Source organism: Canis aureus, chromosome 10, assembly GCF_053574225.1.
Source record: "Canis aureus isolate CA01 chromosome 10, VMU_Caureus_v.1.0, whole genome shotgun sequence".
NCBI lineage: Eukaryota > Metazoa > Chordata > Mammalia > Carnivora > Canidae > Canis > Canis aureus.
Window position 1 is genome coordinate 1,987,792 of NC_135620.1, and position 22,885 is coordinate 2,010,676.

Here is a 22,885-nt window from a genome sequence, read left to right on the forward strand (position 1 = left end):
AAAAAAAAAAAAAAAAAAAAAACCCAGACTCTGTATGCATTCAGAACTGGGTGTTATACTATATGTTGGCAAATTGAACTTCAATAAAAAAATATACAAAAAATCATTTTTGAAGATCTACTGTGTGAACAGTCATTTTTAACTAGTATGTCAGTATAAAGACCAGTGCTGGGTATGTAGTAACCATGACACAAATAGCTATTCTTTCCACTAAGCAGAAAATTCCAGATTCCTGTCCTTCATTTTCCTAAGGATCATGTGAAAGGATTCTTTAGAGCTGATTGCTCTCATTGTCAAATAATAGTCACTAAATTCATACTTTGCTCAAGAATGAATTATGGAAATGTCTGTGATACACCTTGAGGGCAGTGGATCAGGATGTTTGAAGAAAGCCCTAAATCATCTTTCCAGGGATCCCTGGGTGGCGCAGCGGTTTGGCGCCTGCCTTTGGCCCAGGGCACGATCCTGGAGATCCCAGATCGAATCCCACATCGGGCTCCCGGTGCATGGAGCCTGCTTCTCCCTCTGCCTGTGTCTCTGCCTCTCTCTCTCTATCATAAATAAATAAAAAAAATAAAAAAAAAAAGAAACAGCTCTACTTTAAAAAAAAAAAAAAAAAGAAAAGAAAAATCATCTTTCCAGGCACCACTGCCATGCCAGCACTGAGAATAATTCAGGAGTTTGTTGTGTCACTTTTCCCATTTTCAATCCCAACATCCTGAAGCAGATAAGCTTTCCCAGACCCTAGATATTCCTTAAAAATCTCTTCTTTGTTAAGAATAACTTTTGCATCACTTGCCACAGTCTCAAGGAAATAGTTTTGCAAATAGAAAATCTTCCTAAAGTAAAGACCAGTGGCAATGAGTCCTCCACTAACAGAGCAGAATTTTTCCACATATCTCAGTAGTTTTTTCCCTAAAGACTCATCTTCCTTCTCAACTGTTAGCAAATGGGGAGACTTAAGGTTTGCCTTGAGTTTCTCCATGGACACATTCAAGTCCTTGGCCATAGTTTCCAGGGATGCATCATCTAACCCAAAGTAAGACCTGTAAAGGGTTAAAGTCTCTCCCAGCTTCTCTACATCTTTATCACCAATCAAACCCATGAAAGGGATGGTGGCTGTTGCTCCAGCCTTAATGGCCTCCAGCCAGACCTTCTGTCTCACGGAATCCCTCTTCTGGTCAATGGCAGCCTCAGTAACATTCGATAGATATTGCATAAAGATGTGGCACTTGTAGGCTGGGAGCTTCTTCAGAAGGGTGGTCTCTAGGCTTTGGAAATCATAGCTAAACAAATCAAGGCTGGAGATCAAGAAGACCTGAGTGTCACTCATATTGGCATTCTGCAACTGAGTCACACAGTCATTGCGGATCCCTTGCAGGACTTCATCCTTATTGAATGTGCTGGGTTTACTCATTTTTATATTATATAAATCATTGTCCACTTTAGTTCGAACAAAGTAGAAATTCTTCTTCATTTTTTTAATTGCTGCAGCCAGATGCATATCACTGATTTTGAAGCGTGTGAAAGAGATGATAATAAAGACATCATACTCACAAAATTTCATTTTCTTCAGATACATCTGTGGCTGAAAGGTAGTAGTCATCATGCCAGGCAGATCCCAAGATGTCACATTGGAAACTTTGGATGTTTGTATGAGATTCTCTCCAAGGTTGTCTCCACTAGCCCAGTGGGGGCAGCCCCTTCTTCATCATGCTCCATCCCTCGCAGTGCATTGATGAAACTGGACTTTCCTGTCCCAGGCTCCCCAGTCACAGCAATGTTTAGAGGGGCGTTGTCAATATCTCTCAATGCATCACTAATTGCAGAAGCTGCTTTCTGAAGGTCCCCCTCCTTCAGGTGTGTTTTGATCAATGTGATGGTCTCCTGAGAGAGGATTTGGCTTTCTATCTTAAAGTCCTTAAAAAACTTGCCAAAGCTGGAGGCCAAATCATCACCTTTTATATGTGAGGATGTGGAAGAGGACTGACCCATAGCTGGAGCAGTAGGAAGCACTATAGGGAGGAGAGAAGAAGGAAGGAAAAAGAGCACAACAAGTGGTGGCTTTGACTGTGCCATTAGGGATGGGTATAACGTCAGTCCTGGCCACAACATTGTATCCAGGAGCCCTTCTCTTTCTGTCCAAGCATTGTGTGGACTTCTGACCTGGATTCAATGTTTGCCCTTGCTCAGCCTCTTCCCTAATCTTGGAAAGCCCTTTTTCTTTAAAATGCTCTTCATTCTGGGATATGGGCAAGATGGTGGAAGAGTAGGAGTCCTTGATTCATCTGGTCCCCCGAACTTACCTAGATAACTTTCAAAACATCCTGAACATTAATGAATTCAACCTGAGACATAAAAAGAGAACAGCTGGAATGTTACAGAGAGAAAAGCCATCTCTTCTGACAAGGTAGGAAGGTGGAAAAGAGGAAAGGTGGAGGAGGAGGGACGCCATGGAAAGATGCTGCAGGAAAGTGGTGAGCAGACAAGTGGGAACTTTAGAAATCTGCACCTGAAAGAGTCTTTTTTGACTGAAAAAGGCTCAGCAGGGAAATAGGGCAGAATCATAGGAGGGGCTTTGAAGCCTCAATATTCCCAGAGACAAAATAAAAGTAAGGATGCCTGGCAGAAAGCTCACCACAAATGGAGGTCAGATCCCAGTAAAGGGCTGGAGTGCCCCAACCCTCCAGGGAATTTGGGAGAAGCCCACTGGCACAGGCTGGCACCAGAGCTCCCTTTACCCTAGAGCCTGGCAACTGATGGAGGTGGCTGTCCTCTATTCCCTTCCAGAGAGGTGGATCCCAGGGTGTGGGTCCATCAGTGCAGGTCCCTCAATCCAAGGGCAGCAAAGCATTTTTTGGAGCTGGTATGCTCCATTCCCTTCAGGAGAGGCAAACCCTGGGAAAGCACAGGACAGTGAAAACTCTCCTGAACCCGGGAACCCTGCAATCTGTGCAGATCCGTGCACATACACCTGTCCTCAGGAGCATCTAGGCCAGTGTGGATTGGGAGACTGTGGTTCAGTACTTGTGGGGAGCTCTTGTCTCTGAAGCTAGAGATCTGGCCACCACCATATTTTTTTTCATTTTTCTCTCTTTTTCCCCTTTCACCTGGGAGAGGTGCAGCCTCTAAGGAACAAAGGACTAACAGGATAAACCCCTCATACTGAGCCTGGCACCTGGCAAGGTGTGAGGCATCTCTGCCCAGGCACAGACACCTGACAATCAGCACAGCAGACCCCACCCCCAGAAGAACCACCAAAGAACAAGTAAGAGCTAGTTTACTGCACAAGCAGCACTGGAAAGCTCCAGGACTGAGGGAAAATAGTATATAGACCTAGAGGGTTTTCTTTTTTTCTCATTATGACTCATTTTTATTTCAGGTTAAAATTTTCTAATATTTTTCCTCTTTTCCTGCCTAACTTACCAACTCTTCGTTTTTAAGCTTTTTCCTTTTTGACCTTCATGTTTCTACAATTACATGTTTTAGATATATTTTTCACTTTTGGATTCCCTTCAATGTATTCAATTTAATTTTGGTAGATATATGAGTTTGGTTTGTTTTTTTTTTTCTGTCTTGTTTTGTTTTATAATGGTGGAAGTTAGCACCTTCTAACACGTGGACCAAAATACACCCAGAAACAAGTGGAACAGCATGTTAGGTCATTCAGTGAGACTATATTCTGTCTTCCTTCCCATTCTGCCCCCCTTCTTTTATCTTGTTAATGTTTTTGTGGATGATGTTGGGTCTTTATGTAAGTTTTGCTGCCTTATATAAATTTGGAATTGAGCATCTGCTAACATACAGAACAAAATACACTCAAAACCAAGAGGATCACCCTCTAAATCTCCTCTGGGAGCCTATATTCTCTCTCCACCACCACTTCCTCACCACCACCCCCTTTTTTTTGTTTTCCCATTTTTCTTCCTATTTGTTTTTTGTTTTTGTTTTTGTTTATTTGTACTATTTTGTTTTAAAATCTGTTTTTCAGTTTAGTGGTCATTTTGTTTTATTTTGTTCTGTTCTTCTTTTTCCTTTATTTTCTGGTCTCTGACCTCTTCAGAATCATCTAGTGTGTATTTTACTTAGGGCGTGCTTGATATTTTTGACTCAGCTCACTTACACAGCGACTCTGTACACTGGACAAAATGACTAGTAGGAAGGATGCACCACAAAAGAAAGAACCTAAAGCAATACTCTCTGCCACAGAATTGCAGAATGTATATTTAAAGACAATGTCAGAAATTCAACTCAGAAGTACAATTATAAAGTTACTGGTGGCTCTGGAAAGAAGCATAAAAGACTTCAGAGACTATGTTATTGCAGAATTGAGATCTAATCAGGCCAAAATTAAAAATACTTTGACAGAGATGCAGTCCAAAATGGATGCTCTAACTGCTAGGGTTAAGGAGGTGGAAGAGAGAAGGAAGATGAGGAAAAAAGAGAAAAACAAGCATTCACGAGGAAAAGCTTATTGAAATCAATGATAGTTTGAGAAGGAAGACTAAACATCTAATTGGGATTCCAGAAGAGGATGAGAGAGAGAGAGAGAGAGAGAGAGGACCACAAAGTATATTTGAACAGATCATAGCTGAGAACTTCCCTAATCTGGGGAAGGAAACAAGCATTCATATGCAAAGGATAGAGAGAACCCCCTCTGCTAAATCAATAAAAACTGTACATACCTCAATATTTAATAGTAAAACTTGCGTATTTCAGAGATAAAGAGAAAATTCTCAAAGCAGTGAGACTCAAGAGATTCTTAACTTATATGGGGAGAAAGAGCAGATTAACAGCACACATCCCCACAGAGACCTGGCAGATTGGAAAGGTCTGGCATGATATATTCAGATTACGAAATGAGAAAAACATGCAGCCAGAATACTCTATCCAGCAAGGCTGTCATTCAGAATAGAAGGAGAGATAAAGAGCTTCCAAGATAGGCAGAAACTAAAAGAATATGTAACCACCAAACTGGTTCTGCAAGAAATATTAAGGGGGACCCTGTAAAAGAAAGAGGAAGCCCAAATAAATAATCCACAAAAACGTCGACTGAATAGGTATTACAATGACACTAAATTCATATCTTAAAATAGTTACTCTGAACGTGAATGGGCTAAATGATCCCATCAAAAGATGAAGGGCATTGGACTGAATAAAAAAGCAAGAACCATCCATTGGCTGTCTACAAAAGACTCGTTTTAGTCCTAAGGACACTTCCAGCCTAAAAATGAAAGGGTAGAGAGCCATTCACCATTCAAACCATCCTCAAAAGAAAGCTGGGGTCACAATCCTCATATCAAATAAATTAAAATTTATCCCAAAGACAGTAATAAGAGATGAAGAGGGACACTATATCATACTTAAAGGATTTATCCAACAAGAGGACCTAACAATCATGAATATTTATGCCTCTAATGTGGGAGTTGCCAAGTATATCAATCAATTAATAACCAAAGTAAAGACTTACTTAGATAATAACGCACTAATGGTAGGGGATTTTAACATGGCACTTTTTGCAAATGACAAATATTCTAAGCACAACATCACCAAAGACACAAGGGCCTTGAATGATACACTGGACCAGATGGATTTCACAGATATATACAGAACTTTGCATCCGAATGCAACTGAATACACATTCTTCTCAAGTGCACATGGAACTTTGTTCAGAATAGACCACATACTGGGTCACAAATCAGCTCTCATCCAATACCAAAATATTGGGATTCTCTACTGTGTATTTTCAGACCCCAATGCTTTGAAACTAGAACTCAATCACAAAAAGAAATTTGGAAGAAACTTAGACACATGTAGGTTAAAGAGCATCCTACTAAAAGGGGAAGGTGTCAACAAGGAAATTTTTTAAAAATTTTTAAATGCATAGAAACTAATGCATAAAAAATACAACCGTCCAAAATCTTTGGGATGCAGCAAAAAGTGGTATTATGAGGGAAATACTTTGCAATACAAGTCTCCTCCCTCAAAATTGGAAAAAGTTCAAATACACAATTTAACCGCTCACCTAAAGGAATGGGAGAAAGAACAGCATATAAAACCCACACCAAGCAGAAAAAGCGAGACAATAAAGATTCAAGCAGAACTCAATGAAATAGAGACCAGAAGAACTGTAGAGAAGGTCAACCAGGAGCTGGTTCTTTGGAAGAATTAATAGGATTGATAAACCCTTAGCCAGCCTTATTATAAAGAAAATAGAAAAGACTCAAATTAATAAAATCATGAATGAAAGAAGAGAGATCACAACCAATACCAAGGACATACAAACGATTTTAAAAACATATTATGAGCAGCTATATGCCAACAAATTAGGCAATCTAGAAGAAATACAACCATTTCTGGAAAACCACAAATTACCAAAACTGGAACAAAAAGAAATAGAGAACTTGAACAGGCCAATAACCAGGGAGGATATTGAAGCAGTCATCCAAAACTTCCCAAGACACAAAAGTCCAGGGCCAGATGGCTTCCCAGGGGAATTCTACCAAATGTTTAAAGGAGAAATAAAATCTATTCTACTAAAGCTGTTTCAAAAAGATAGTAAGGGACAGAATACTTCCAAACTTGTTCTATGAGGCATTAGCTTTATCCCATAGCCAGACCAAGACCCCACCAAAAAGGAGAATTATAGACCAATATCCCTGATGAACACGGATGCAAAAATTCTCACCAAACTACTAGCCAATAGGATTCAACTGTACATTAAAAGGATTATTCACCATGACCAAGTGGGATTTGTCCCCAGGATGCAAGGTTGGTTCAACACTTGTAAAACAATCAATGCAATAGATCATATCAACAAGAGAAAAAACAACAATAACCATATGATCCCCTCAATAGATTCAGAGAATACATTGAAAAAATACAGCCTCATTCCTCAACATTTTAAAAGCCATCTATGAAAAGCCCACAGCAAATAATCATTCTTAATGGGGAAGAAACTAAGAGCCTTTCCCCTAAGATCAGGAGCCCAACAGGGATGTCCACTCTCACCACTGTTATTCAACATGGTACTAGAAGTCCTAGCCTCAACAGTCAGACAACAAAAAGAAGTAAAGGGCATTCAAATTGGCAAAGAAGAAGTCAAAGTCTCCCTCTTCACTAATGACATGGTACTATATGGAGAAGGCCCAAAAGACTCCACCCCAAGATTGCTAGGACCCATATAGCAATTCAGCAATGTGGTAGGATACAAAAATCAATGCCCAGAAATCAGTGGCATGTCTGTACACTAACAATGAGACTGAATAAAGAGAAATTGAGGAATCATTCCCATTTATAGCTGCACCCAAAACCATAAGATATTTGAATAAACCTAACCAAAGAGGTAAAGGATCTATACTCTAAAAACTACAGAACACTTAGGATAGGAATTGGGGAAGACATAAAGAGATGGAAAAATATTCCATGCTCATGGATTGGAAGAATAAACATTGTGAAAATGTCTATGCTACTCAGGGATATTTACATGTTCAATGCACTCCCTATCAAAATACCATGGACTTTCTTCAGAGAGTTGGAACAAATCATCCTAAGATTTGTGTGGAATCAGAAAAGACCCCAAATAGCCAGGGGGATGTTGAAAAAGGAAACCAGAGCCAGGGGCATCAAAATGCCGGATTTCAAGTTCTACTACAAAGCTGTGATCATAAAGACAGTGTGGTCCTGGCACAAAAACAGACACGTAGATCAATGGAACAGAATAGAGAACCCAGAAATGGACCTCAACTCTATAGTCAACTAATGTTTGACAAAGCAAGAATTATTATCCACTGGAAAAAGCACAGTCTCTTCAAAAAGTTGTGTTGGGAAAATTGGACAGCCACATGCAGAAGAATGATATTGGGTCATTCTCTTAAACCTTAAACAAAGATAAACTCAAAATGGATGAAAGATCTAAATGTGAGACAAGAAAGCCAAAATGAACTATTGGAGCTTCATCAAGATAAAAAGCTTCTGCACAGCAAAAGAAATAGTCAACAGAACTAAAAGACAACCTACAGAATGGGAGAAGATATTTGCAAGTGACCTATCAGATAAAGGGCTAGTATCCAAGATTATAAAGAACTTATTAAACTCAACAGCAAAGAAACAAACAAGCCACTCATGAAATGGGCAAAAGACAGGAACAGAAATTTCATCAAAGAAGACATACACATGACCAAGATGCACATGAGAAAAGACTCCGCATCACTTGCCATCAGGGAAATACTAATCAAAACCGCAATGAGATCCCACCTCACACCAGTGAGAATGGTGAAAAATAACAAGACAGGAAACAACAAATGTTGGAGAGGATGTGGAGAAAGGGGAACCCTCTTGCACTGTTGGTGGGAATGTGAACTGGTGCAGCCACTCTGGAAAACTCTGTGGAGGTTCCTCAGGATGTTGAAAATAGAGCTACCCTTATCCCCAGCTATTGCACTGCTGGGTATTTACTCCAAAGATACTGATGTAGTGAAATGTCGGGGCACCTGCACCCCAATGTTCAGAGCAGCAATGTCCACAATAGCCAAACTGTGGAAGGAGCCTCGATGTCCTTCGACAGAGGAATGGATAAAGAAGATGTGGTCCTTACACACAATGGAATAGTACTTAGCCATCAGAAATGACAAATACCCATCATTTGCTTCCATGGATGGAACTGGAGGGTATTATGCTGAATGAAAGGTGGAGGGTATTATGCGAAGTTAATCGGAGAAGGACCATCATCATATGGTTTCACGCATATGTGGAATACAAGAAACAGTGAAATGGATTATAGGGAAAGGAGAGAAAATGAATGGGTAAATTAGAGAGGGTGACAAAACATGAGAGACTCCTAACTCTGGGAAACAAACAAGGGGTTGCAGAAGGGTAGGTGGGACGGGAATGGAGTAACTGGATGATGGACACTATGGTGGGCACTTGATGGGATGAGCACTGGGTGTTATATCATATGTTGGCAAACTGAATTTAAATAAAAAGAAAACAAACAACAGCCTCTCTGAACTTTGCTGGAGTGCAATGGATAAGACGATGGAGTAACTGAGTGATGGACATTAAGGAGGGCACTTGATGTAATGAGCACTGGGTGTAAGATTCAACTGGTGAATCACTAAATTCTGTCTCTGAAACTAATAACACACTATATGTAAATTAAAGGAATTTAAATAAAATAAAATATTAAAATAAAAAAGCCTGAGAGAAAAAAAGATGCTCTTCATTCTTCCATACTATTTCCAAAGCCTGATTCTTCTCTCCACACTTTCCTGCCCATATTCTTTGTCTTGCTTTAGTTTTCCTTATTTGTAATGTTAAGAAAGTAATATTTCTTCATGGTGGCAAATCTAAGAAGACAGCACTAGCACTTACCCCAACACCCTTTCCCAGCTGTGGTGTGAGACCCTCCAATAAACCCACTTCTGATAACCTCCAACATCACCATGTCTTTGGACTTAATTCTCCTATGAGGCACCTAAGTAAAGATGAGTGGCTCCTTTCCTTCTTAGAAAAGACACTGTATGTCTTCATTAGGAGATAGAAAATTGTAATGATTGCAAATGTGTTTTCTTTTGTCTAGAAAGTATGTTGAGTCATGAAACAAAATGTTGAAAGGACTCTGTTTTTCATGGAACAACAGCAACAGGTGTCATGGATTCCCATGTTCTAAAAAGTCATGCTGGCCTCTCTACTTGGGGCTTGCTATGAGCCACCCCAACTGCTCTGAAACCCCACCCATCTCCTGATTCATGCCTGTGTATAATAGGGGACAGAAATAAAGTAAGGAGATAATTCACCTAGGCCACTGACTGCTATATAAAGTGTCATTGATGTAAAAGATGGTGTTAGTAAAGACTGAAGCAAGCCCAGAAAGGGATGTAAGAAATCAGCCATGATAAAGGAGGTCCCTCTGTCACCTTTCCTGCTGTCAGTGAGACTGAGCTGGTTCTGGAATCCTGAACCAATCTGATCACTGGAGACTTGTACCTTGAGATGGGGCACCAGAATAAATCGTATACTCAAGACTAAATGTAATGTGAAATATTTGTGTATTACCCCCTGCAAAGATTGGGTGCAGAGTTTTCAGACCAGGAGACAAGTTACCTCAAGTCAGCACTGATGTCTGGGCATCATGCAGACTGGAGAAGTGTCCTTAGACTAAAAGTGAGGGATCAGACACATCCTCCAGGGGCTTCCTGGTAGCCACAGGCTGCAGTTCAGGAGAGGATGGCAAAAAATATTTTGGAAGGAAATATTCAGAGCAAGTGTACAAGATCTGGACTGACCCACATATCAATGGAGCAAGCAAACATTCTTCTTAGGAGAGAGAAGTGTGGGAATCTAGCTTATCAGTTGTGAAAAGGGCAACTATTAAGCAACTAAGAATCATGGTGCCAGCACTTCTAACTTCTCAGAAGGAATATTTTTGACATACAGAAGAGTGGAAATCCTGAGCATCTGGCATGTGCAGGGACAACATCGTGCTGTTTGGAGAGCAAACCACCCTACCACACCTTTGGGGGAGCAGGCAGCACACAAAGCAGAATGGGCAAGCCTGAGTGTGCAAGTGGCATATACAACTTGGCGTCAAGGAGGAGCCAACAAGGTGAGAGGTGAGTTCTCAACCTTATCAGTTGTAGGCTCATGCTTGTGCATTCTTGGAGGATGTGGGAAAATACACAAGAGGCTGGAAATCTCTGACTGAGACAGGTCCTGAAGAATGGAATAAACAAAGAGGGAACCAAATGACAGAGTTAGAGGGCAAGCAGATGTGGAGAACAAAATTCTATGTGCTGTGCAAATTTCAACTACACAAAAGCCATGCTCTATTGTTAAGATTCCATGCCTCACCTGATGTTCCCTGTGAAGTTCTGTTATTATTTTCTAATGAAATAGCAATGCAGGGGAAGCAGTGGCAGAGTACTTTTAATGCTATCCCTGGGAGCTTGTATTCTAATCTTTAGCAGTGTGTCTTCTTCAATTGGGTAGAAAAGGGAGGAAATGTGAGAAATCCATGTGAATAAACCATAGATGTGCATCTCTCCATACATTTATCACCTTATCCTCTTAACCCTACATGGAAATTATAATTATTTCCACCATAAATTAAGAATCAAATGAAGTTGAGGGACAGACAATGAGGGTCCCACCATTAGTAAAGCTCAGAGCTAGGATTCAAGGTGAGGGCCCTCTTCCAAATGTAGAGCTCTATCTCGGGAAGCAAAGGCAGAGCACACAATCGAGTGGGGAGAGGTGAAACTAGGACTCAAAACTAAGTCAGTGTGAGACACACAGGATTTATATTTCTGTGGACAGATGTGCTAAAAAGGGCCATAATGGAGTCACTTAAGTTAAAGCACCAAGTCAGTAAACCAAGACTTAGTACCTAACAGCAGTTTCAACCTCCAAGGATATAATCTTTCAGCAGTCAACATGCTGTCTGGTTAGCACTACAAATTATGCTGACAGATCTCCTCTTCTCTCCTTAGCATGACAACCATACCTTAAACAATGGATTCTTTGCTAATAATTGTTTTTTCTGCTTTCTCTCTTCACTTAAAAACTTTTCCTTTTCCACAGCATAATGGAGCTCTTTTATATTTGAATGGGATACTACCCGATTCAAAAATCATTTAATAAAATCAGTTAGGTCTTTATAATTTACTTGGTTCAGTTTGTTATTTTAACAGATTTAGGGGCAGTGTCTAGATCCTAAGAAAACTTCTGACTCCATTTGGGGAAAACAAGAAACACAAGTGCTGTGCCCCATTAATCCTTTTGAGTTCACTCTTTCTCAACATTACCAAGAGACATTGGTAAGTCCATTTGGCTTTGAACTCTGCTCTTCTTTGCATGAGAGTTTCTGATTGAATTCCCTTTCCAGTCAGGGTTAGTGGGTCACTGTCACTGGTAGAGCACCAGCCTATGGTTCAATACAGAAGTCCACATTGGAATCCCTTTCCCAGTTCAAGTCCAGTGTATTTACTGTTCTTTACTGACTTAGGCTGCTCCCCATTTCCTGTCTGCAGTCTTCAGTAATGGAACCTGCTTGTTTTGTCCATGATGGACATTGGTGGTGATGTGTAGAGGACACTCTATCGAACAGTCTGCAGTAACTTCTAAATTTAGCCCTTGGTTCTGAACTCAGATTTCACGTTGGGAACTGTTGGTGGCAGTGACAGTTCTCTATGTGTATAGAATCATGCTGCAGTTCCCATTCTTGGATGTCTGCTGGTTCGATCCTTGTCCCAGCCCCTAGTTCTATGGGACACACACCTGTGTCCATAGTTGAATTACATCAGTACTGTTGGTTTCTCTTAATATGTCCATGATGTTAAAGATTAGCTTAAAGAAAAACAATAAATAAATGGATAAACAAGCAAACAAAAAAGAAATGGGATCTTTAAAACTCCAGTTAAGGGATCCCTGGGTGGCCAGCGGTTTAGCGCCTGCCTTTGGCCCAGGGCGCGATCCTGGAGACCCGGGATCGAATCCCACGTCGGGCTCCCGTTGCATGGAGCCTGCTTCTCCCTCTGCCTGTGTCTCTGCGCCTCTCTCTCTCTCTCTCTGTGTGTGACTATCATAAATAAATAAAAATTAAAATAAATAAATAAATAAATAAATAAAACTCCAGTTAAGTGATCCACCCGCTAGCACATTGTGTATATTATATGTAAGATCTCTGGTTCTGCCTCTTACCCTGTTGATAGGAATGCAAATTGGGGCTGCCACTCTGGAAAACAGAATGGAGGTCACTAAAAAAGTTAAAAATAGAACTACTGTATGATCCAGCAATTACAATACGAGGTATTTATCCAAAGGATACAAAAAATACTGATTTCAAGTGATACATGCATCCAGATGTTCATAGCAGTATTATTTACAATAGCCAAATTATGGAAAGAACCCAAAGGTCCATCAACTGATGAATAGATAAAGAACATGTGGTACATATATAGAGAATGGAATATTATTCATCCATAAAGAATGAAGTCTTCCCATTTACAAAGATGTAGATGGAGTTAGAGATTATTATGCAAAAAGAACTCAGGCAAAGAAATATATCATATGATTTCACTCCTGTGTAGAATTTAACAAACAAAATAAATGGTCGTGGGGGGAGGCAAAAAGAGAGGTAAACCAAAAAACAGACTCTTTATTATAGAGAACAATCTGATGGTTACTAGAGGTGAGGTGGGTAAGGTGATGGGTGGGATAAGTGATGGAGATTAAGGAGTGCACTTGTGATGAGCACCAGGTATGTAAGTATTGAATCACTATATTGTACACCTGAAACTAACATTATACTGTATATTAACTAACTGGAATTTAAACAAAAGCTTAGAAGAAAAAAGAATTATGATCCTGGATGGCATAAAAGTCTACAAGCCTGTTTTGTGTCCCAAATACAGGCTTGGTAACTTTCAGATTGAGACCCACAAAATAGGGCTAGACAAAAATGTGTGAGTCACTCCCTATTTATGATAGATATGGCTGGACAGAAATGTGGGTTAAACTCTATTTATGGCTGGAGTCCTCACAAAGTGCTGCAAGCCCTCAGGGGAATTATAACCTAGAATGACAATGGCCATTATGAGGAATATCCAATGAGGTAAGATCATTTAAGAAGTGCACTTAAAAGCAAAGTCTTCAAAATTCCAAAAATAGCTTCATTGAAAGTCTCATTGCAAAAAGTTGGTAAAAAAGAAATGTAAAAATACAATAAAAATACCCAATACGAAAGACTGTAAGACTAATGTAATTCTTACCATTTTCTACTATCTTCCTTTATTTGAATACTCATTCTAAATTATCCTCTGCCTTGACAGAGGATAATTGACAGCTATCTTGACAGAAACCAAAAACAAAAGTCAACCGTAGAGACTATTCAAAGTTCATCTACTCCTTTTCCAACCCTCAGATTTTCCCTGTTTATCTTGAAGGGCTTGTGAACTTGAAGATCTTAGGAAATTCAAATCCTTCTTGGAGGAACTTGAATTCTATCTCTTCCCCCTAAAGTCATACATCTTGTCATGTCTTTGAAATATAAATACACACGCAATCACTGGAAAGTAAAGTGGGGTGGAGGAAAAGAGGTCTTTTATAATACAAATTGCCAAAAAAAAAAAAAAAAGGGTATTGTGCACAAACTCTGGCACAGCCTCCTTAAGGTTATTTCCAGAGGTAAACACAAATCTTTAAAAGCTTCTCTACGAATATCTGTGACTATAATGTTTTTTTTTCTGTGTGTTTTTGTGTATGTCTTATATATTACATGTGTGATACTTTTCTATCTCTGGAGGGTTTTGTTGTAAAAAATCTCTTTAGTTGGTTTGAAGGTAAGCACTTGTAAGGACTGAGCATTTTAAAACTCTCAGAAAGACAAAAACTAATATAATATTGTTCATATGATCTGAAATATTCAGTATGAAGGATAATTTAAATTTGTTGGTTTAATTAAAATGTGTTTAGAGTTATGAGCATTAAAATTAACATTTTTTTCTTCCCTTATTTATCTAAAGTCAAATAAATAATTTGATGTCATCTCTGTTATATCTTATTTTTAGATTATAACCATCAAGTGAGGATGCTAGGTTGATACAATATTCATAAAACAATGTGACTCATCACATCAATAAGGGAAAGGATAAAAACCATGTGATCATTTTAATCGATACAGAACAAGCATTTGACAAAGTATGATATTCATTTATGATAAAAATCCTCTACAAGGTAGGTCTAGAGGAAACATACCTCAACATACTAAAGGTGATGTATGAAAAACCCTCAGTGAACTATCATACACACTGAAGAAAAAAATGGGAGCATTTCCCCTAAGGTCAGCATCAAGATAAAGATGTTCATTCTCACTACTTTTTTTTTTAATTTTTATTTATTTTTGATAGTCACACAGCGAGAGAGAGAGAAAGGCAGAGACACAGGCAGAGGGAGAAGCAGGCTCCCCGCACTGGGAGCCCGACGTGGGATTCGATCCCGGGTCTCCAGGATCGTGCCCTAGGCCAAAGGCAGGCGCCAAACCACTGCGCCACCCAGAGATCCCCATTCTCACTACTTTTATTCAACACAGTGTTTGAAGATCTAGCCATAAAATTAGACAACATAATCTAGAAATAAAAGTCATCCAAATTGGTAAGGAAGAAATACAACTTTCACTATTTGGAGATGATATGATACTATATTCAGAAAACCATGAAGAGTCTACCAAAAAGTATTAGAACTGGTACATGAATTCAGTAAAACCACAGGATACCAAATTAATGTATAGAATTCTGTTGCATTGCTATACACTAAAAATGAAGTAGCAGAAAAAGATATTAGGAAAATAATCCCATTTACAATTGCAACAAAAACAATAAAATATCTAGGAATAAATTTAACCAAAAAGGTGAAAGAGTTGTACTCTGAAAACTATCAGATACTGATGAAAGAAATTCAAGGTGATGTAAAGAAATGAAAAGACATTCCATGTTCATGGGTTGGAAGAACAAATATTGTTAAAAATGTCTCTACTACACAAAGAAATCTATAGTTTCAATGCAAGCTCCCCAGTCATGCCAACAACATTTTTCACAGAAATGTAATGAATAATTTAAAAATTTGTATGGAATCACACAAGGACACAAAAATCCCAAATTCCCAAAGCATTCTTGAGAGAGAGAAATAAACTGGAGGTATCACAGTTTATCCAGGCTTCTAGTTATATTACAAAGATGTAGTAATCAATACAGTGTGTTACTGGCCTACACAGGGACACCTGGGTGGCTCACTCACTTAAGCATCTTCCTTTGGCTTAGATCATGATCCCAGGGTCCTGGGATCGAGTCCTGTGTCAGGCTCCCTGCTCAGCAAGGAATCTGTTTGTCCCTCTCTTTGTGCCCTTCCCCTGCTTATGCTCTCTCTTATAAATAAATAAATAAATAAATAAACAAACAAATAAATAAAATGGGCAAAAGACATGAACAGGTATTTCTTCAAAGACATCCAGATGACCAAAAGACACAATAAAAGATGCTCAACATCACTCATCATCAGGGAAAAACAAATCAAAACCACAATAAAATATCACTTCATGCATGTCAGAATGGTTAAAATTAAAAACACAAGAAATAAAAGTGTTGGGAGGATGTGTAGAAAAGGAACTCTACTGCACTGTTGTTGGGAATGCAAACTGTTGCAGGCACAGTGGAAAACAGTACAGAAATTTCTCAAAAAGTTAAAAATAGAACTACCCTATGCTACAGTAATTGGACTACTGGGTACTTACCCACAAAATACAAAAACACTAATTCAAAGGGGTACATGCATCTCCATGTTTATTGCAGCATTATTTACAAAAGCAGCTTTCAGAAGCTGCCCAAGTGTCCACCAATAGATAGACAAAGAGGATGTAGTGGGTGTGTGTGTATATATATATATATATATATATATATATATATATATATATATACAAAACTGACTGCTAACTATAGAGAACAAACAGGGTTACCACAGAGGAGGATGCATGCATTTACTATGATGAGCACTGAGTAATGTATAGAACTGTTGAATCACTATATTATACACTTTAACATATAACACTATATGTTAAGTATACTGGAATTAAACTAAAAATATATAAAAATAATAAAATGAAAATAGCTCAGGAGAATAACCAACTTTGATGTTTCATAGTGTCTGAATACTCATATTATGGGTAATCTAAGGCTAATTGTTTTGGGGAGATTTTTTTACTTTTTTAAAATTTAAATTCAATTTGCCAACATATAGTATTACACCCAGTGCTCATCCCATCAAGTGCCCTCCTTAGTGCCCATCACCCAGTTACCCCATCCCCCTACCTACCTCCCCTTCTGCAACCCTTTGTTTCCCAGAGTCAGGAGTCTCTCATGGTTTGTCTCCCTCTCTAATTTTTCCCACTCAGTTTCCCACATTTCTCCTATAATTCTTTTCACTGTTTCTTATATTCCCCGTATGAATGAAACCATATGATGATTGTCCTCCGATGGACTTACTTCACTCAGCATAATACCCTCCAGTTCCACCCACATGGAAGCAAATGGTGGGTATTCGTCTTTTCTGACGAATATATATCGCCCAGTGATACTCCATTGTGTATATATACCACATCTTTATCCATTCATCTGTTGAAGGACATCGAGGCTCCTTCCACAGTTTGGCTATTGTGGACATTGCTGCTCTGAACATTGGGGTGCAGGTGCCCCGGCATTTCACTTCATCAATATCTTTGGGGTAAATACCTAGTAGTGCAATTGCTGGGGGTAGGGTAGCTCTATTTTCAACTTCTTGAGGAATCTCCACACTCTTCTCCAGAGTGGCTGCACCAGCTTGCATTCTCACCAACAGTGCAAGAGGGTTCCTCTTTCTCCACATCCTCTCCAACATTTGTTGTTTCCTGACTTGTTAATTTTCCCCATTCTCACTGGTGTGAGGTGGTATCTCATTGTGGTTTCGATTTGTATTTCCCTGATGGCAAGTGATGTGGAGCATTTTCTCATGTGCTTGTTGTTAAGGTTAATTGTTAAGAACAAGTATATTGAATAGATATTTACATAAAATTTTTCACTTTATGTAAATTTTTAGTTTCCCATATCTTTTGATTAACTCAAAACTTAAAGTTTTACTGAGTTAGATTAAGTAACAGTTTAAGTTAAATATCTAGATCTTAAATATCTAGGTCACTTCCAAGTAAGATAAAATAATGAAACATTAATTACTAAATATCGTTTTCTCTAATTTTGGCTTCTTTGCTATAGGAAAATTAAAGAAAAATGTTGGTCTATTGATACACAATTTTGGTGTGCTTTATTGAAAGATTGTACTATAAAAAAGCATGTTTCCAGAAATTATGAAATATATTGATAAATTAACGATCTAAAGAATACTGGTGTAGCACACAATTAACAACTGCTGACTAGTCCCCTTTCCTAGAAATTGAAATTTAGAAGAATTAAGAACTGGAATTAATACATGGAGTTAAAGCTACTGAAAATAAAAAAGGAAATCTCTCTGAATGGAAGTGACATGTGCTTTCGGAAAAAATGTGTATATATATATGTGTGTGTGTGTGTCTGTGTGTGTACATATATATATGGAGAGAGAGAGAGACTGGAGATGCACGTTATTTTAAGGTAAAAGAATGTGTATAAAGACAAAAATGAATCTTTGGAAAGGATTTTTGTGCATTGTCAGGACAAACATTGGAATGAATACATTCTAATACAAAAGTAAGCTGATGCAAAATTAAGATTTGTTTTCCAATCTGTTAAAAAGACAAAAGTTTTTGTTTTTAACATTTCGTCTAGTTTTGGTAATAGATTGTGAATGTTTCCTTACTATTTAATGATCTTCCCAGAAAACAAAACACTTGTGAAATTCCTGGAAACTTGATAACCTTTTTAGTATAATGTTATCACTTGTATAAATTATTCTCTTATCTCCTGATGTTGCTGTCACCAAAATTGAGGCACACACTGAAAGAACTACCCCAGAGTATCAGGAAAATGCTCCAGTTGACTCTCATGCAAAGGCAGCTAGCAAAAGAATCTATAAAGATTGTGGCACATGTGGATAAAATCCACTCTGCTGCTGCAAAAATGTCCCCTCATTGTGAGACTTTTGCCATTCTGGTGTCAGGGTAACATGGCAACACTCTGCTTCTGAATCAGAAAAAAAAATGAGATAGATAAGCAGTGGCTTGATTCTTCCTGATTTCTTGGTAAGGAAGACTCCTTTTTTTTTGTTTTTTTTTCATTCCTTCCCCCACCATAGTGCATTTAAGATGAATCAAACTAGGACTAGACATTGAGCGAGATTTGTATAAGACTGTAAGAACAGTCTACCAGCAATGTCTGACTTCTCAGGTCCATTATTCACCCATGTGATGTACAGCTCAATGAAGCTGTCACTTTAAAAATGAAGAAAAAGAAATGGAACCTGCCCAATCCAGTAAACTCTAGTGATCCCAGGAAATAGCAACTCCCTCTTCCAGCATGGAGTTTATCCCTCACACGCACCAGGTTTTGATTGAAGAAGAACTAAGATAAAACACTATCTTAGTTTTAGGTGCACAATACATTGATTCAACAACTCTATACATTACTCAAAGCTCTCCACAGTAATTGCAGTCACCATCTGTCACCATACGTTGTTACAATGATATTGACTACATTCCCTACCTTGTACTATTCATCTCTGTGACTTACATACTTTATAGCTTGAAGTTTGTGCTTCTTAATCTCCTTTATTTATTTTACCTTTCCCCCTACCCTCCTCCCCACAGGCAACTACCTACCAGTTGTTTCTCTGTATTTAACAGTCTGTTTTGTTTGTTACTATTTCACATATAAGTACAATTATGTATTTGCTTTTCTCTTTCTGACTTATTTCACTTTGTATAATAACTTGTAAGGTATCCATATTGTCACAAATGGCAAGCTATCATTTTGTATCGCTGAGTAGTAGTTGATTGTGTGTGTATATGTATATCTATTCATCTATCAATGCACCTGTGGATTGCTTCCCCATGTTGACTACTTTGAATAATGCTGCAGTAAATACAAAGGGGCAGGTATCTTTTTGAATTAGTGTTTTTGTTTTCTTTGTGTACAGTAGTGGAATGCCTAGATTATATGGTATTTCTATTTGTGGTCTTTTTTTTAGTTTTTAAAAAATTTTTAAAAAATTTTTTTCAGTTTTTTAAATTTATTTTTATTGGTGTTCAATTTGTCAACATACAGAATAACACCCAGTGCTCATCCCGTCAAGTGCCCCCCTCAGTACCCGTCACCCATTTACCCCCACCCCCCGCCCTCCTCCCCTTCCATCACCCCTAGTTCGTTTCCCAGAGTTAGGAGTCTTTATGTTCTGTCTCCCTTTCTGATATTTCCCACACATTTCTTCTCCCTTCCCTTATATTCCCTTTCACTATTATGTACATTCCCCAAATGAATGAGAACATACAATGTTTGTCCTTCTCCGATCGACTTACTTCACTCAGCATAATACCCTCCAGTTCCATCCACGTTGAAGCAAATGGTGGGTATTTGTCATTTCTAATGGCTGAGTAATATTCCATTGTATACATAAACCACATCTTCTTTATCCATTCATCTTTCGATGGACACCGAGGCTCCTTCCACAGTTTGGCTATTGTGGGCAATTGCTGCTAGAAACATCGGGGTGCAGGTGTCCCGGCGTTTCATTTATTTGTAGTCTTTTGAGGAAACTCCATACTGCTGTCCACAGTGGTTGTACCAATTTACATTCTCACAACAGTGCATGATAGTTCCCTTCATTCCACATCCTCGCCATCACTTGGTATGTTTTTGTCTTTTTAATGCTAGCCATTCTGACTGGTGTGAGATAGCTCACTGTGGTTTTGATTTGCATTTCCCTGATGATTAGTGATGTTGATCATCTTTTCATATGTATTGGTCATCTGCATGTTTTTGTTTGTTTTTTTGGGTGGAGGGGGCTAACATCTATTCAAGTTGTCTACCCATTTTTAAATGGCTTTTTTTTTTTTTTGGTGTTGAGTTGTATAAGTTCTTTATACATTTTTTATATTAACCCCTATCAGATATATTATTTGCAAGAATCTTCCCCCATTCACTGGGTTGCCTTCTGTTTTGTGCATAGTTTTCTTCCCTGTGCTAAAGCAGAGTTTTTTCTTTTCTCTTGTCCTTGTAGTCACAATAATTTATTTTTGCCTTTGTTTGCCCTGCCTGGAGAGACATAAATATGTTGCTGAGGGAGACAGCCAAGAGATTTGATTGCTGCATATATTCTTTAGGAATTTTATGGCTTCAGGTCTCACATTTAGGCCTCTAATCCATTTTAAGTTTATTTTTGAGTATGGTCTAAAACTGGTCCAGTTTTGTCCTTTTGCACAAAGCTATCCAGTCTTCCTAAAACCACTTGTTGAAAAAAAACACTTTTTCTCTTTGCATATTCTTGCCTCCTTTGTTATACACTAATTGATCATGTACATGTGTATTTATCTGGGCTTTTAATTCTGTTCCATTGATCTTCTGCCTATTTTTGTGTCAGTGCCATGCTGTTTTAATTACTGACAGTAGAAATATCACTTGAAATGTGCAATTGTGACACCTCCAGCTTTGTTTCTCTTTCTCAAGACTGGTATGGCTATTTGGGATCTTTTGTGGCTCCATACAAATTTTAGGATTATTGTTCTGGTTGTGTAAAAAATGCTGTTGGTATTTTGATAGGGATTGCCTTTTATCTGCATAGTGCTATGCTTTGTATGAACATTTTAACAGTATTTGTTCTTCCAATGCATGAGCATGCACTATTTTTCCATGGGTTTGTGTCATCTTCAGTCTTTCATCAATGTTTTATGGTTTTCAGGGTGTAGGACTTTCACTCTTTTTTTTAAAGTTTATTTTATATTTTTGGCGCAATTGTAAATGGGACTGTTTTTGTGATTTCTCTTTCTGAAACTCTATTATTAGTTTATAGGAATACAATGGATTTCTGTATCTTGAGTTTATATCCTATGTCATTAGTGAATTCATCTATCAGTTCTAGTAGTTTTTGGTGAAGTCTTCAGGTTTTTCTCTGGATAGAATTCTCTTTTTTTTGTTTGTTAGTTTGTTTTTAGTGTCCTTATTTGCTTTTGGTCTCAGAGTAATGCTGGCTTTTTAGAAAGAGAATTCCATACCAATCTCCGATGAACATAGATGCAAAAATCCTAACCAAGTGTTAGCAACTGGAATCCAACAATACGTTACAAAAATCATCCACCACAATCAAGGGGGATTTATTCCCAGATACAAGTGTGGCTCAATATATACAAGTCATTCAAAATCAGTCAATGTGATACACCACATTAGTAAAAGAAAGTATAAGAATCATATGCTCCTTTCAATAGAGGCAAGAAAATATTGACAAAGTACAACATCCATCATATTAAAAACCCTCTATAAAGTAGGTTTAGAGAGAACAAACCTCAACATGATAAAGCTCATATAAAAACCCACAGCAAACAATCATACTCAATGATGAAAACCCAAGCATTTCCCCCAAGGTCGGGAACACTCAAAGATGTCCACTCTCACTACATTAATTCAAGCTAGTACCACAAGTCCTAACCACAGCAATCAAATAAGTAAAAGGAATAAAAGGCATACAAATTGGTAAGGAAGAAGCAAAACTATCACTATTTGCTGTGACATGATTCTATCCATATAGGTAACAAATGAAGAACCCCGGGTTCAGAATATTGTGTAGGGAATGCTGCCATTCTTTAAAAAGGAGAAAATACATTTTGCATATTTGCCCATACCTTCATAAAATGGACCTGTGAGGATGACACAGTCCCTCTAGTGCAGACACTTGATGAATGGCCATTGTTTTGTGGAGGGATATTATTATTGTATATGTCCTATAACTCTTGAAATATAAATTACATAGCAGTTTTCTTTTTCAACAAATGAATGAAAAAAATAAAAATTAAAGCCAGAATATGGTTGCCAATGACACAGGGTTACTCTCTACTCAGTTTCCACCCTCACTGGGTATATTGCCTTTTACTTCCTGCCCTGACCACCCAGAGTTAACAAAGACTCTCCAGGTTTTAGGACTCAGTCCTTGAGAAGACTACCCTCACTCCAGTCACCAGCTGCACTTGAAGCAGTTCCCAGGTCACCCGGACCTCCAACTGTCTACAAATTAGGGGGCCCTTATAACCCCCTCAGGCTTGCTAATTGATTAGAATGATTCACGAGTCAGGAAAGTGTTATACTTACGAGTATGGTTTTATTTAAAAGATACACATAGGGTGAGGTCTGGGAGGGAGTACACAGTTTCCATCCTCTCTCCATGG

The 22,885-nt window shown here is 38.4% G+C and overlaps 1 protein-coding gene across 1 annotated transcript; it reads right to left on the minus strand.

The window, feature by feature from the left end:
• Positions 1-673: 673 nt before the first annotated feature.
• On the minus strand, positions 674-1,995 carry LOC144321827 (interferon-gamma-inducible GTPase 10-like). Its single transcript, XM_077911076.1, is given in 2 exon segments — positions 674-1,635; positions 1,638-1,995. Coding segments are annotated over 2 exon segments (1,320 nt in total).
• Positions 1,996-22,885: the final 20,890 nt, after the last annotated feature.